The 16,605-nt window shown below is 39.5% G+C and overlaps 1 protein-coding gene across 5 annotated transcripts in view; it reads right to left on the bottom strand.

Annotated features, from left to right (window-relative positions):
* Positions 1-16,605, bottom strand: part of ctnnd2a (catenin (cadherin-associated protein), delta 2a) — a 318,237-nt gene that overhangs the window by 155,603 nt on the left and 146,029 nt on the right. For all 5 annotated transcript variants that reach the window (XM_088071967.1, XM_088071968.1, XM_088071966.1 and 2 more), the window contains exons 7-11: positions 12,685-12,739; positions 10,656-10,866; positions 10,176-10,293; positions 8,925-9,057; positions 3,508-3,681 (exon numbers count right to left, since the gene is read on the bottom strand). In XM_088071967.1, coding sequence (XP_087928093.1) covers positions 3,508-3,681; positions 8,925-9,057; positions 10,176-10,293; positions 10,656-10,866; positions 12,685-12,739 — 691 coding nt within the window. The remainder of the gene's footprint in view (positions 1-3,507; positions 3,682-8,924; positions 9,058-10,175; positions 10,294-10,655; positions 10,867-12,684; positions 12,740-16,605) is intronic.

The raw sequence follows: 16,605 nt of genomic DNA, 5'->3' as shown, positions 1-16,605 counted from the left end.
TTAGAAAAAAAAGCCAGATGTTAACAGATGGGTGTTTTTGTGCATTGCAAGAGGGGCTTTAGTTCTACCACCTAAAACTGCACCAAAGTACAGTTTAGGGCCTTGTTGTGGTGGCAACATTAAAGTCATGTGACCTTGATGTAGTTCCTTTATAGCCTAACGTTAGCTTTTTACCTCTGGCGATTGCATTTACGCTTCAATAATCATGAAAGAAATGTCTATTTGCTGAGATTATCTTGCTGAACAAAACAGTATCATAAATATTTGCAAAAAAACCCACTGGCTTGTTGTCAAGGGAACAAGGGTGATGCTAACTTCTGGGCTGGCCTATGAATGAACGTCATCCCTGCGCCACTCTACTGAGCCAAGTGAAAGGTAGAGCCATGCACTGTGGTTGTTGACCAGATATCTTGCCTTTACAAACTCACCCACTTTGATTATATATTGGAGTACAGCCTTGACCCCACTATGTGTCTGCTTTCCTTGCTTCTTCTTCATGTCCCATTTGCTCCCTATTTCTCTCCACCTCCCTCTTTGTCCTCAACTGGGTCAGGAAAAAGCCACTATAAAACCAGTGCATGTATAATTATAGTTGCTTAAATTGCTTTCGTTGTATCATGCAGCTCCTCTTCACTGTTAAGTGTCCAGTTAAGTAATGTGGTGGCCCACACTCTCAATGAATTCTGTGAGCTTCATTTGACTGCAAGTGCCTTGTTTAAATTGGCCTCGAATTAGCACGATGCCGTACACCGTATATAGACCCAGTGACTATAGCTTTGCACATTTTGGAATGAAATACCCACACAAACGTCTCCATTCTCTTTCCAACCGCAGGAATGACTTATAGCATTAATTACATTGATCCATGCCAGCTTAATGAACCAATAATGTGGGCCTGCCACTGCCAAGAAAAGGCGCTATGACATAATTAATGACTTACCGCTCACTATGTCAGCACAGCCCTTATCAGTTCACTATGTGCTATCAGTCTGCGCATTATGAATTCTTATTAGACAACCTCCTAGTCAGTGCACAGGCTATTAACATGACTTTTAAAACATGCTGCGCAAAGGCCAAACCTTAATTCAACGGCTCAGTGACTTCAAGGTGCGCTTCAGCTTTGGCTTGTTGATTTACCGCTGTAGTCACATGGGCCAAGCACAGTAGGAGGGAAATTGTGTATGGGGTGAAAAAGGCTCATGCTGATACTCTCTGGCGGAGGATTTAGCTCAAACAACACGAGACAATCTATTAAAATACTGTATCATAGGAGAGGCGTATTGTAAACCTCAAGCGTTGCAATTAAATGTACACGGTCTAATCCACAGACTATTGATTTTTGGAGCTGCAGTACAAATTTCCTTTGTGAGTTTTCTCATACTCATCTATTGAAACTACAAATACAAGGCGCAGTAAATTATAGATAACACTGGATCCTCTCTGTAAACTTCTGAAGAGCACTTATTTAATTAATTCCTGCTTGCAAAGACAATCTTATCACTATATGCACTGTTCAGAATTTCACCGACAGTAATCAAAGCGATATCTTACAAGACCGAGAGCAAAACCAGTGACCCGCTAACACTGAAATTTGCTTCAAAAGCTACACTCTGCTTAAAGGCTCTCCTTTCAAGTGAGTCAAACTGATCAAGTCAAATACTGGTCTAGAGTGCCATATTTACAGCTATGATTCTGACCCAAATGCTAATGATAGCTATTAAGGCTAGGCTGGTTAATGACATCGAGGGAGCTGTGAATGTGGCGTGACCGACTTGGGTGTTTTCATGTGGGTATGATACGGTAATGGGATTAACATGGCGTACCTAAACCCACATTGAGATAAGCTCAATGAGGCCCTATTAAAAATACATTGCTGGCAACAATGGAGTAAGGGAGGGAGCGGGTGAGAATGAGTGTTTCTGACTGTGTGACTTTGATAGAAAATGTGCCCAACTGTGCCTCATTCCGAACTGGGAAAAAAAATCAAGACACACAGATCAAAATGGTCTGTGGTGGTATTTATATTCCATTTTTGTTTTTACTCTCTATTATGTATTTTCTCTATTTGTCTCTGAATTGGGTGCAGTTATTGGAAATGTCTGGGAGTTAACACACAGCACAGAGAAAGAGCATTATTCACAACAGGAGAAGGGCTATAACATTCAACTCGTGGGGGAAAAATGGTCCTGGTGAGCGTTGCTGCATCTATATATAATGTATACCTGACACTAGGTAAGTGAGCTTCAATTAACATGAGGTGAACGCATACAGTTTGAGTGGTTGACAAAATGATGTAAGTAGATGTAACTTTAGCTCCTAATGAACACAACTTTTGCCTCCTGAAAAAAGTATATACCAGCTCCATCATTACATTTGCATTAAGTTGGATTCATGTAAGATTATGTCCAAAATCAATTATCTTTGTTGTCTGTCAAGGGTTTCTTCAGGGAAGGGGGTCCCTGCTGCAGCTGATGATAAATATTCAAAAACACAAGAGTCTGCTTATGTTATCAGGTACCTTTGGTAGTTTTCAACCTGGACCTTGTTTTCCCATGTGTTTGTGCCTAAATGGAAATAACAATCTTTTAAATTGGTCCAGCATTGAGCGAAAGCGCTGAAGCTGACAGCAGCGAACAAGGCTGGGATGTAACATTAATGGGCAATCGTGCACTGTCAATGTACGTCCACTAAAAGTGCTTGTTGTTGCCACTGAGAGGCTCTGATTGTTATTCTAAGTGTCTAACATTATGAAAAGGACCCTACAGGGACACACTTCTGTGAAAGAACAAGCTCCTTTATATTTAACCACAAGCAGCCCCAGTATTGCTATTGCCAAATCCACCAGAAAGTAATTTTAGCATCTTAAAACACTTCACTGAAAGAAACAGAAACAAATAGACAGAGACAAAATAAAACTCATAAAATAGTTTTAGGTTGTCTTTCCACTTTATTAACAATCACTAACTCTGTTTTAGCTGAAATTAACCGTTATTCACTCAATTAGATGCTTAAATATACTGGCTCTATACATGCCAAAAGTAGTGTTTATTTAAATGGAGTGTGGTGAGTTTGCAGATCACGGTTTTGGGCCATTTCTGGTTAAAGAAAATAGATCTTACTCTGTAACAAAAGGTTTATCTCTGTGGGGATCCTTTCCATAATATTGTCAGACAATAACAATAATAATCTGAGCCTGACAGTGGCAAAAACAAGCACTTTTAGTGGATGCAAAATGACGGTGTGCAAATGCCCCCAAGTTATATTGCAGCCTGTATTGCCATTACTGGCTGCAATGTTCTCTCTCTTTCAGCACTTGAAAACTTTCAAAAATTGTTTTCTTCATTAGTCACTCAGACACAAGGACATAGGAAAATAAGGTCCATGTTAAAAATGACCAATAGTTACCCTTTATGATACTGAGAAGCCGTAGAGTACATTTTAGGTTTAAACCAAAGAAAAAAACACACAGCATACAAAATAAACTAGAAAATGCAGCAGAGGCCTTACCGGTGTTGTTGCGATAGGGGCCTGTTTCTGGCCCCTGGCTCTGGCTAAGGCTCCTCATGGGCCCCTTGTTGTGGTAGACACGCTCTTCATAGATGGGATCTATGTGGTGCTCTGGGGACCCCAAGGGCCGAAGGGGCTCCTGACTGTGCTGACTACTGTAGGAGCCGCGAGAGCCTGAAGAAAACAGAGAGGAGAAAAAGAAGATGTAAGATAGTGAGGACAAAATGAAGGAGAAGCAAATGCAAGATGAGGTGCAAGAGCTAAGGAAGGGCGGTAAAAAGAAACTGAACAGATGGATTTCAAGAAGGTAAAGAAAAATGAAAGAGAGAAATGGAGGGTGGCAATTTCATGAAGGAGACGGAAATAAAGTGGTAGGACAAACCACAGAGGATGAAGAGGGTGAAACAAGATATATAGAGGATGTGATAGAAAGAGGATAAATAAATAAATAAATAAAGACAAATAAATGTGGCAGAAGATGGATGGGTACACGAGAGAGACAAGAGGAAGGAAAAGGAACAGGTGTAGAGATGATGGGTGAAAGACAATGATGATGAGAGGGAAGGAAAGGGGGAGAAAACAGCACTCAACAAATAGATCTCTGTTTTTAGACTTGTCCATTTCCACCGTGGACCTTTTCTTTCACTGAGTGCTGCAGAGTGCCAAGTGCCAAACAACATACCGTTTATATGGTGGACAGATAAAGGTAATGGTGTGTGTTTTTTGATGAGTGGTAGCACATGTGGTGGGTTAGAGATGCCCCGAATCACAAGCAGAGGCAAAAAAATGACAGAAAAATAAAGAGAGACATGCACAGCGACACATGCGATAGGAAGAAATAGGCAGATAGGGAGAGAAACGGAGACAAAAGAGCACGAAGCGAGAGAGGGATGCCTCTGTATTTCATTTTTTTAATCTCCATGGAACACATTGCTAGTCGTCAGCTATAAAATAATGAGATGTAGTGTCCCCTCTCTTGCTCCGTGTTTGGCAGGAATCCCGCAGAACACAGGGGCAAGGAAGACATTGACAGCAGGCATTTGTTAATTACACAGCAGATCAAATGTAAGGCCTCCCTCTGAAAACACGGCGCTAAATTAGAATTAGGAAGGGGTAGAAAAGGAGGAATATGAAGACGAGTCGGCGGGGCTTGAGATGAAGTGAAAGGACATGCACATACTCGTATATACACACAGACTTGGAAAGCTCTGAGTGACTGAGGGAGAGGGAGACGGTCCAGTGGAGCTAACGTCGTATCATATCGCATTAGCTCTCAATCGATGGCGAGTCGCGTGCCAAGCATTTTCCAGCGGAAGAAGGGGGATGAGTGTATCGCTTCTAGACTCCTATTCAGACCTTGGTGCGTATCCACCATCAACTTGACACAGTCAAAACCCCAGTACCCTTCGGATCACATCAGAAATCGATGCATGTGAGGCACTCAGCCATCTCAGTGGGATCAAGTGCATACAGTCGCGTGTAGCCATTTTTGTTACAGCTAGAGTTTGGTGTCTATTTCTCGTCTTAAGTGTCCGACAAAGCAAACAAGTAAAAGAGTATTTTAAAAATGAAGCAGTGAACACTCAAACAGAAATACCCAGCAGGAATCTGTGATCCTAAACCTTTTTATTAAAAAGCCTATGAGGAAGGACCTTCGGGAATGCCTGCAATTCCTGCTCTATACTATACAAACGATGAAGCGTTGCCTCATGACGCCTGTTTTGAGCATGACTGTGGCAAAGAGGCTATTGCGTTTCATGCAACTGCATGTGTCCCCCCTCTTTCAACATCGTGTTCAACTGACTGACCTGTTTACTTCCCCTGCTAACAAAAAGGCAGTGTGTCTCTGTCACACTCTACAAGCCTGCAGTAGCCAGTTTCACACAGTGAAAGACGAAAAGAGACTTTAAATAAAGCAGCGAGAAAAAAAGATAAATTGACAGAATTTGAGAAAATTAAAGGAATAGATGAAAATTTGAGGCGCCACAGCACCTATTGAGCTCAATTGAAATGAGGTGAAATTAGAGACAGATAGAGAAGAAGCAAGAAAAGAGACCGAGATGGTCAGAATATGCATGAAGGAGCGCTAATTAGAGTCATGGACACACCCATTAATGGTATGACTCATCCCAGCTCCCTCTACTTCCTTCATCTCCTTCGTCTTTGAAGTCCTGGTGAGTCGGTTTTATTTCTTTATTCATTTATTTTTTTTGACTCGCAAGGGCCCACTCGTGGAAGCACTGACCTCTTTCTTTCAAAGGGAGAGGGAACTTTAAGAAGAGAAGATAGAATGATGCAGAGAGAGAAAACATAGAGAGAGAGGCCCTCCCATGATGTTTCGTTCTGTAAAATATTTAAAAAGGAAAGCAAAATGCAAAAACCAACACTGGTCCCTTGATGCCTCAGTCCTGTTTGTGTAGCTAACAAGAAAGCAAACTAGATATCACACCTACGGTAAAAAATAAGACATTACATTATTTGTTCTTTTATATGGAACCATGTACAGCACCTACTGTTATCCTACAAAAAAGGTTGTATATCTGTCAAAGCTTAAGGGAGAGTTCACCCAAACAACAAAAATATAGAATTATCCTCTTACCTGCAGTGTTATTTAACAGTCTATATTGTTTTGGCGTGAGTTGTTAAGGGTTGATATCAGCTGTGGAAATGTCTATCTTATCATAAATATAATGGAACTAGATGGTACTTGGATTATGACTTTAAGCATAAAAAAACAAACAAAAAAATAGCAACAATGTCAATGTCTTTTCAGAAATCATGATTTCTTTACTCAAAAATAATCCATGGACCTTGTTGTGATCAGTTTCGTAGATGAACTATTTCTACCAAACTACACCTGTCAACCGTATCGCTGCACAGATGCACAGAAGCGTGCATCTGCTCATGTACAAGAGGCTCCTGATAGCACAATATGTCCTTGGATGAGCTGTAACATTAACTAGCACAGTGGTGCTAGGTGAACTGGAAAGAGATACACATTTACTTCTGCGGAGTGATACGGTTAGTGGGTGTAATTCAGTAAAAAGAAATAGTTTCTACATGAAACTGCCTACAACAAGATCTGTGGATTATCTTTACTAACCGAGTGAGGATTTCTGGAGAGAGACGTTCCTGTTGAGTTTTTCAGATGTTTCTTTTTTTTGTTTTGTTTCATTTTCCTTTTTTCCCACCTCAAGTACCACAAGCCGAGTGCCATCTAGTTCCATTATATTCAAGACAAGGCAGACATCTCTATAGCCAATATCTCCAACTTTTAGAAACTCATCCCAAAACAATCTAGACTGATAAACAGCACTACAGGTAAGGGGAAAAACATGCACTTTTGATTTTGGGGTGAACTGTCTCTTTAAGAGGATCAAACCAAAACTACAACAGAACCATATATCTAAATGTATAAGGGAACACTGCTTTGCCAGAGGCTCCAATGTCAACCACCAATCAAAGCTCTCTCCCTAAATATCATCCCATTTTTTAAAAAAAATTATTTACTGTGAACTTTTAATAATCTCACTTTTCTAAAAGATTTTTGTCATTTATTGTCTTCAGCTGGGTATTATGCTATTGTATCACTATAGCTGTATTTATACACAGCGGACTGTATCACTCAGGCTCTTCGTGCATAAAGCACAGAGAGGATATTTCTTTTTTTAGGCAATTTTGGGTTTTACGCAGCTTAACTCTACTGAAGAGTAGGTGCTATAAGAGCTGTTAAGTACCTCTCGAAACAGGCTACTCACATGAACTCCACTGTGTTTTTTCCAGGAGGATGTCACCCACTAAGAATAAGCAAACCTTTCACTAATAGAATAATTCTAAGTTGCTAGGAATTGGAAATATGGTGAGTACAAGACATTACAGACAAACACTTGACAGTAAATGTTCTTGCATTTCAAAGATTGGTAAATTGTTTTTAAATTGCTCTAATAGAATGAACCACAGCGTGGTAGTCCAAGCACAGGAAAGCCAGTTCTGATAATCATATGACCCAGGTCTGCTATTTATAGTGACAGTGTGAGATCTCTTTTCTATCGGCACTCAGTCCCGCTCACTCCTATCCCTTCTTCTTCATTTAAAGTCTTCAGGAGAGATGAAACCCCAGGCGTAGCTTCAAGATCACAGTTATGCCCTCAGGGTAAAGCATGAAGGTCATGTTCTTCATCAATATAGCTCTGAGTTTAAAAGGACCAATCAATTTAACTTACTCTGCAGCTTCAAAACACTGCCGCCTGGTTTAATCAATATTAATCTTGTCAAATGTTTCATTTATGTTGCATGAAAAAATTAAAACATTCAATCCCGAGAAAGAAAGTCAACCTGTGGTAAAGGACACTGTGAGAAGCACGGATTGGCTATACTGAACTCGCAGAAATGGCTCATAAAATGTCCATATATATATATTTAAGAATGAGATCTTTTCTTAAAACTAAGGAGAGAAAATAAAACAATCTTTCCAGGGTTTGGAAATCTGTAAAACCTCTGAAGAAAATAACTGAGACAGGAAAAAAAAAAGAATTGTCTGCAGTTACATGATGAGTAAAGCACAGGGCATAGATTTGAGCAGAGCCAAATGAAAGAAGCAGGCTGTCTAAAACTTTTAGTCTGAATGGTACTTGTAATACAAGTCTTGAGAGTTTAAAGTCCTTGAAACAGTCGGCTATCTACAGTATTTCATTGAAACAGGCACAAACAGCCACCCTCAAATAAAATTTTACACTACACTACTATAGACCATAAACACTTTCCACAACACATTTTCATTTTCAGTTTGAAATTCAGCCAACTCAATTTTGTAGAGTCAAGAGAGAAAGTCATTAACTATTCAATGCAACTGCAGGAGCAAATTTAAGTCTGTTGCTGCCCGTACCAAGAGACCAGTGTCATTCTAATCCATTCAGCTCCCAGACACAGCAAATAGATCTATTTCGACGACACAATTAGAATCAGAATCATTTTAATCTTCTTAAAGCAGGTTTCTGTCTGGCAGACACAACAGACCTGTTCATAAACAACTCATAATCCACAAATGTAACCACTGAACAGCAAGTGCATTCATTTTCAGGTTCTTCTTTGCAGAGGCTCTGATGCTTCTCATGAAGTGCAGGTAAGATAATGCTAAAATACCAACCACAACACACTGATGGGCTTAATAAAAGATTGGCCAATGCAACTGACTTAAATGCAGAACGTGCCAGTTCTTTAAATGTCCACGAGTAACACTGAAATGTAGCATGAAACACCAATTATTGAGTCCATGGACACAAGTTGCTGGCTCAACAAGCTCAAAAAACAGCATAATCATTACGCAACAGAGTAGCGTGATGAAATTCTCATGATGGACTAACACAAACGTTTGGGTTTGAGTGCATGTGAGACTGCGAAAGTGTGTGAACTCCCACCTGCCAGACTGCCAGGCCTCTGAAGTGTAGCAGTAGCGTAGAGCTCGTGGGAGATCTTGTACTGGTCTGAAGCGTGGTGTGCTGCCAGTCGTTTGGGAGACAGAGTGGCATAGCTCCCTATGCCTGAACTCATCTGCAGAGACAAGAGTTTGGTTGTTTTATTCCAAATATTGTAAATAAGCTCAGTTATGTACTGTTGCAATTACTTTTCATTAGATTACAGGTTGTTGGCAGCCAAATATGTAACCACTGTTTCAGCTGATATATGTGGTTCAGCTAGGGAGCATTTGTACCTGTATTTTTTTCCCAATTCATTTTGCCCACTTACTTTTTTGTCTATATCCAAATTTAAAACTTTCATAAAATGGGCTTATAAATTAAAATTGGCATTCTGTGTAAACCATGTCCAAACCACTTAGAGTTAAGAATGTAATTAAAGCTGAGAACACTCACACAGAAAATACTTCTCATCATGGTACAGTGTGAGATATTGAATATGAGCATCAAACGAAATTACCTCAGAAACCAGAGTTTAGAAGAGTTGCTTTTTTGAAAAGATTACCCATTTGAAAAATTAAAACTGACTTGTATAGATTTTTGTTTGAAGATATAACTCTATCTGTAATTGCTCTGGAGCTGCACCATATCATTCTTTGTCATGATTAAAGATCTGACAAAGTGGACACGAATATAATCTTCCCTCCAACAATGAGCCGCTTGGCATCAATCAATAATATGAGTACACAATATCATACTTAGATAGAAAGACACCGTCAATTGCGGCTCTGTTCAAGGAATACTAAGCATTAGCATTGTAAATAATATACTTTGAAATACAATATTTGTATTATTATGCTGCATACAACTGCTTCTGTCTGCAGAATAGCTTGCTTTGTAATGAAAAAAATGTAAATGTATACAAAATCATTTGACAAATGGCAGAAAAATACATGATTCTTCAAATTATCTGATATGAAATATCAAAACAGGTCAGGATGAAATTTAATAGAGAGTGGCCACATGAAAAATCAACATGCACAAGTGGGACACATAATTCATTTGGACGGCCATTTTCATATTGATTTTACCCAGAATATAAGGAACAGCTGCAGTTGCTTTAGTTTCATTCATTACAATGTTCTGTAAGCATATGCAATTTGAATGAATGCTTCAACAAAAAGCTCAGCATTTAATACTCTGATAATAAACTGAATTTCCTCCCTTCAGGTGTAAGAGTGTAACATTTTGTACCTGGTGAAGAGGGGACGATGATGAGCTGGCCCCTCCCCCTGCTGCTGTAGAGTTGGGTGGAGATGCGACCCTCAGGGGAGACCCGCCCCCTCCTGCTGTTGTCACAGCAACTGTGGTGCTGGAGGACAAATTGGCAAAGTAACATAATTTGCATGAAAGTATTGACTTCAAATGATTCATTCCATTTCACACGTAGAAATAGTTGTATGCTTGTATGTGAGAATTTTACATTTACTCTGCATGACGACAGATCGGAAGACAATAAACTCCAATTTTCACCTTCCTTTCTATTGAAATTACTCATGTTTTTTTTTATTCTCTAATACTGTCTGTAAAAACTATACATGGGACTGATTTGTTAAATACAGTCATTCAAATGCCATTCTCTTCATCCCCTTTCAAACACCATCAGACCCTGTTACACATCACTATCAACAACAATACATCAAAATCAATATCAATGTCACAGTGGCTCGCTACCTGTATGACTTGGCCAGTCGATTAGTAGGAGACTGTTTGCTGGGGGAAGAGGAGGAGGATGGCAGGCGCTGAGTGGTGGAGTATCCCGGCGTGTCGGAAGCTGATCCCAGACGTTGCAGTTTACCTGGGGAACCAGATCCCGAGCCTCCGCCTCCAGACAAAGGGGAGCTGACACGCTGGGTGGGTAAGGTAGAGCTGGAGTAGTAGATACCTGAAGAACAAGAGACGGGAGAGAAAAATCAATAAACAGAGGAGAGCAGAAGAATAAGTATGTGGTCATTCTGATGTCTTTGAGTCTGTCGGTGGGGGTTCTGGAAAGGAAACTGCCTGGGAACTATCGTTCTGCTAAGGGACTTCAACGCTAATGTGAGCAACAATGGAGGAACCTGGAGGGGAGTGACTGGAAAAAATGGTCTGACGGATATAAACCTGAGTGCAGCTTTGATATTGGACGTCTTTGGTTGTTTGTCGTGGACTGGCCCCAACAAATGACATGTTCTAACATGTTCAACATTGGGTGATTCACCTTAGGCCAGAGATCATACACTGTATGACAGAGGTGGATGCAGCCACAGAGGCTTTGAGCACTGATTTGTGGACCAACGCCTTTTGTTTGGCATTTGGCTGTCTGCATCTTGGATTTTCTCAGGCAAAGGTGTCCATATCTGAACAAGCAGGTGGAGCTGTGGAGGAATGGGGGGTGGATCTAACTAAGAAACCAAGGACACTGCTGTGCAGCAACTTGTCAATCACAGGGTAGCCACACCCTAAATGATATGCTGTTTACTGTCTATTTTTTTCCTCAAAATGGGACAATCTAACAATAATGCAAGAATATCTGTATGTACTTTGCATAGGTCAGGAACTGTTCATCTGATGTATTTCACAGTAAGTGGGCATACAGCTGCTGACCCAGGGATCTGCAGTGTTGAACTTGGTGCAATTTGGACACGCAACACGTTTGAAATTAGCAAACTTTGAATAAGTGAATAATGATCTGTAAAGCACTGGGGCTGGGCTTCAATGTTCTGCAGACTAGGTATAGCTTGCTTTCTGTCACTCCCTACAGTGCATTCAGCAACAGATGAAGAAAAAGAGACTGCAGATGCTGTACTCCTATGTACTAATTCTTGGACTAATTCTTCTCGGATGAGAAGCTAAACTTCTGTAAAAAACTCAAGCAAGTCCAGTTGCTTGCCATAAAGTACTTGGAATTACCACAGCGTGGATGACTGCGAATCTTGACCAACATATGAGACATTACACTACAGCAAACTCAAACATTTAGAGCATCAGCAATGTCAATTTTGGAATGGGGCTTTTCTTCCCAGACCAAAGGAAGCAAATTGTTGGTGTGAAGTTGTTCAAGTTGTTTGATGAGCAGTTATCAAGAAAGCTGCAAGCTAATCATGATACCTCACTCCTGCCGGTGTGTGCACAGCAAGAGAGGATAGGCAGAAAGAGACACTGTGGTGCTACTGCCAGAGAAGCCCCTGACTGCATTTATTTTGAGTACAAAATCACTAAAAGGAGTTGAAAAGTTGCTATAAGTCTTGAAGAAGACTTGAAACTAGCGACTGGGACTATAAACTCTATAAACTCATTAGGAGAATGCTTACTGAGGTATAAAATCAAGTAGGTAGGGTCGTTTTCACATAGCCTTGTATAAAATCAGACTTGTTTTTGCAACCAGCAGAAAAATGTAGTTTTAGGGCACTTCAGCATTTGCTTCACTTTTCAGACCCAGAGATAACCCCTTGCCGAAGATTGATGATCGACTTTGTGTTCATATCATCAGATCTGCAGCCCTAACTTGAGAAAATAATAAATACTGCAGGCTCTGAAAACATTCTACTCGAAGCAAAGTTTTTGTTTCAATTCTCATGCATGTCTGTCAGTGTCTCCAAATGTCATCTCTGTGTATCCACAGTGCTTCATGCTATGTCAGATTAATTTATTATGAGGAAAATGCATCTCGGTGAAAAGAGACGGAGAGAAGCAGAGAGGAGAGGGAGAGGTGAGTTCTTACCTGACCCTGCCCCAGTTTGTGATTGTTGCTGCTGGGCTGCGCGACTAGATGTCACCTGAGGGGGTGCGGGGGAGCACAGAGCAAGTGAGGGAAGAGGAGCCATGACAGGGAAGAAGGGATGAGTAGGGGGAGTGATTAGTAGGGGAGGGGAGGTTGGAAGGAGGGGAAGGGAGAGACAGAGTTAAGAAATGGGATAAAAAAGAATAAAGAGTAGTGGCCATCAAAAACTTTTATGCACAATGAGTACAGTCAAGCCTTTGAGGCATCCCGAATGAACCTCAAGTAGCTTGTAATGAAATCCCCACAGAAAACAGAGGGTGATTCAAACAGACTCATAGAAGCAGGCCAAGAAGTCCTAGGAGTTCAGCTGACTGAAATCATTTTTCATAAAGCCTTGTTGCACCACCTACTCAAAGCAGAGAAAAGGCTTAGTGTCTCGAGTGTATGCATGTCTTAACCTTTTGGAATCTGAGCAAATTGGCTTGATTTCTTTTAAAAAACAGGGCATGAAGTTGCAAGTTATGAGTTCGAAGAAAATCCCCTAAAATTTAGAATAAATAAATAATAATAACAACATAAAAACAAAAAAATGCAAATATATATATATATATATTAAATATGTAATAATAACTGTAATAAGTATTGTTTTCAGAATATTTATCCTTTTTTTAGTATTATCTTAAAATATTTTCTCTCTCTGTCTCTAGTATATTTAAATCTGACAAAGGAGTAAGCCAACCGTTATTAAATCATCCCATTGATTGTGGGTAGCAAAATCTATTAATCAATGAATATCACATAATGTAAGTCAGAGCCAAATTTAAAGAAAGGCAGCACAGCAAAATGAACATCTTTGCTCTCCCACAGTCCAACTACCTACAGTTTTGACTGCAATATGAGATCAATTCCACAAAAAGAGTGCCATGTGTGTGAGTCAAAGCTAGAGAACAGGAAGCCATTCTACCACACATCACATGCTGGTCTCTCCTAATATATTCTCCATAGTCTGCAGAGACAGTAGGGGAGAGCATATGCTAGTGCACTGCTGAGCCTCATATAGCATTACGTTGATGCTTAAAGCTGTAAAGGGGATTCAAATACATTATTACTAGCCTGACATGGTTGCAGTTGTACAAGGCCACATTATGCAAGCATAGTCACTGAGTCACCTTGGAGCACTGTCATCACTGCATGTACAGTAGTTACTCTCAGGCTGTCAGAGAACTTGAAATACTCAAATTGTCAATTTCTTAGCATTTACTCCATGAATACTAACAACTTTAGACACTGACATATCAGGAGAGACTTACAATAACGTATAATTTTAGACTTGCTTAATTAACAAGGTGAAAACTAATTGAATCTCAATTTAGATACTAAATTGATTATTTAGTATTTAGTTGTTCTTATGTCTGACTCTTTCTGTTTACTGAAAGAGTGGAAAATCGGTAAAACGGGGAACAGGTAATAAAATTGTGGCTTCCGTATATCGTCTTATGTTCTTGGCTCAGTAACATGCTGACACTGTGTGTCTGTCTACATGCTCTTGTGTTTGTGAAAGTGCTTATGAAAGGGTACAGTATAGCATTCAACCTTGAGTTGCTGATCCACGCTGATCTCAACACACAAGGAGTAAATCCTGATGGAAGCTGTAACTTAACCTGGCTCAGCTACAAAGGATGGGCTGAATTTTACTCTAAAACCAAAAACCCTAGATAGTAAATATACTTGGTAGGATCATTGCTACAATCAAAATCTTTGGCAGTGTAGTCAGAGATAGAAAAAGGGCCAAACAGCAAGTGTTCATATCAAATCAGCTGTGGATTTGCACTTTCTATTAACTCACTCGTAAATAGGCCAGTACCAGGAACGAACAGAATTTCTGTAACTCTTCTTTTCCACACAAGTGACTTTGCAACTATGATTTGTCAAAATTACACAGAAAGATACTCAACGTCAACAGCTTTCATGAGTTTGATTCCACAAATCATGGTTTCCTCAGAACTGTCGACAGCAATCCTCGTTGCTCAGTGTATTCAGCTGAAATCAAGAGTCTCATTTTTTTGCCAACTTCCATAAATAAATCTATTTTGATGTCAACTCCTTCCAAACAACCACAGATATTTATGTCTTTCATGCAAGAAAAGCACAATTCATTTATGTTGTTCTCGCTCTCTCTTGATTATTCTTATTCGTCCTTGTTTTTGGCACCCACCTACTTCTCACTGTTCAACATGGGAACTTTATTCAAGCTGTTTAGCTCAATGAGGACAACATCTGACTCACTTTTAGTGTCCATATCTCTCATACTCTCCAAAATATTAAACTTTTTCATGTATTTTTTTTTACCCAATACAAATGGATGGATTGAATGTCTGAGTTAGAATGGGAATAAACTGTTGAGTTTAAACTGAAGAGATATTTTCTACCATTTACATATCTTATTCATCGAAATGTATAAAAAGTGTCCTCTTACAAACAATGTAACTATATAAGCAAACAGACTTACATATTTTGTGTTATGAGCCCTTTTTACAGCCAATAAAGTTTGAGAGTTTGGTTAGTGCCTTTTAGCTTGATCTCTAAAAAATGCCCTATGAGCCGACCATTACCTGCAGTCTGGGGCACAAAACAGTAAAAGCCTCAAAAGGTAAAAGGAACCTACAGCAGATTCCATGAATGTTGAACCATTTCAAAATAAAACTATTAATTACTTTTTTTTTCTAAACACAGACACACACTTAGAGGGCTTAGACTTCAGCTGATGTCAACATATCAACATCTTTCATTGCTACACATTTAACCCTATTTATCCATTTCCGATTACTCCAACTTTTCATTCTCTTTCAGCTGCTCCTTCATACAAAGTTAAGTCAACTATGCAGTACAGCTTCCAGCCATTTCTCCAGCAATGCTGGTCAACTCACAGCTATACATGAAGCAATACAGTCCAGCTTCCAGCATTTTAAGCGATGCAGTTTAGCTCCTGGCTGTCGATACAGCAGTGGCACTTAGCATCAGCTTTTCAGCAGCCAGCAATCCCACCTCAGTTTTTTTAAACAAATATTCTGTTGTTTTCTTATTTCCTTATGAATTGAGGAAACCTGGTGATACGAAGACTTACACCATACATGTGATAACCTCAGTCATACTGCTGTAAATGAACATTTTCAGACTGAAAAAACAGTATTAATGGGATCATGTGCTTAAATGCAACAATATCAATATTTTTTAACATAATACCCCAGGTGACTTATCCTTTCCTTTCTAATAGCTGGAAGTACAGCTTACTACAGATTACTAAAATTAGTCGCAGTCTTTAAAAAATGCTTGAGTATTTGAGGTGTTAAAGGAACCCAGTGCAAAGGTAAAGTTATGCAAATAATGTCAGTTAATGTATTCGTTTGAGTGTGCATGGATAAAGGGTTATTAAGGAGTGGATTATAAACAGTGTCTATAAACAGCCAGAGAGATCTTAATCGGGATGTGAGCCACTATCCAGAGCAGTGTGAACCATAAAAACCTCCTATATAAGTCCCTTGTGTTAGTTTAGTAGGTTATGAAGCCAAGTGAGAGATCTAAGAGTGATGAGATGCAGGCCACTAAACTGAGTTTAAAGGAGACCAATTATGCTTTCCCTTATTTTCTGTCATATCTATAATGTTAAAATGTTGGATGTTCATTTTAAATATGCGTAACATATGTAAAAGTATTTCCTGTGAGCAAAAACCTCTGGCTTCAGACCATTCTGAATACCCAATTTTCCAACAGTTTTTTTCTTCATACAAAAACATTTTTAAATAAGCTTGTGACAGATTTTTTTTATATGGTCATCTACTCCAGGCTCACAACTGCAAGCGTTTACACTATGTAGCCTACATTGTCACATGTAGCTACATGGTAATATCAGGAAAAATGTAA

This window comes from Plectropomus leopardus, chromosome 21 (assembly GCF_026936395.1).
Source record: "Plectropomus leopardus strain MGB_pleo_1.0 chromosome 21, ASM2693639v1, whole genome shotgun sequence".
Taxonomy (NCBI): Eukaryota; Metazoa; Chordata; class Actinopteri; order Perciformes; family Serranidae; genus Plectropomus; species Plectropomus leopardus.
Note: the sequence above shows the minus strand (reverse complement) of the source record. Positions and strands in the feature narration are given on the sequence as shown.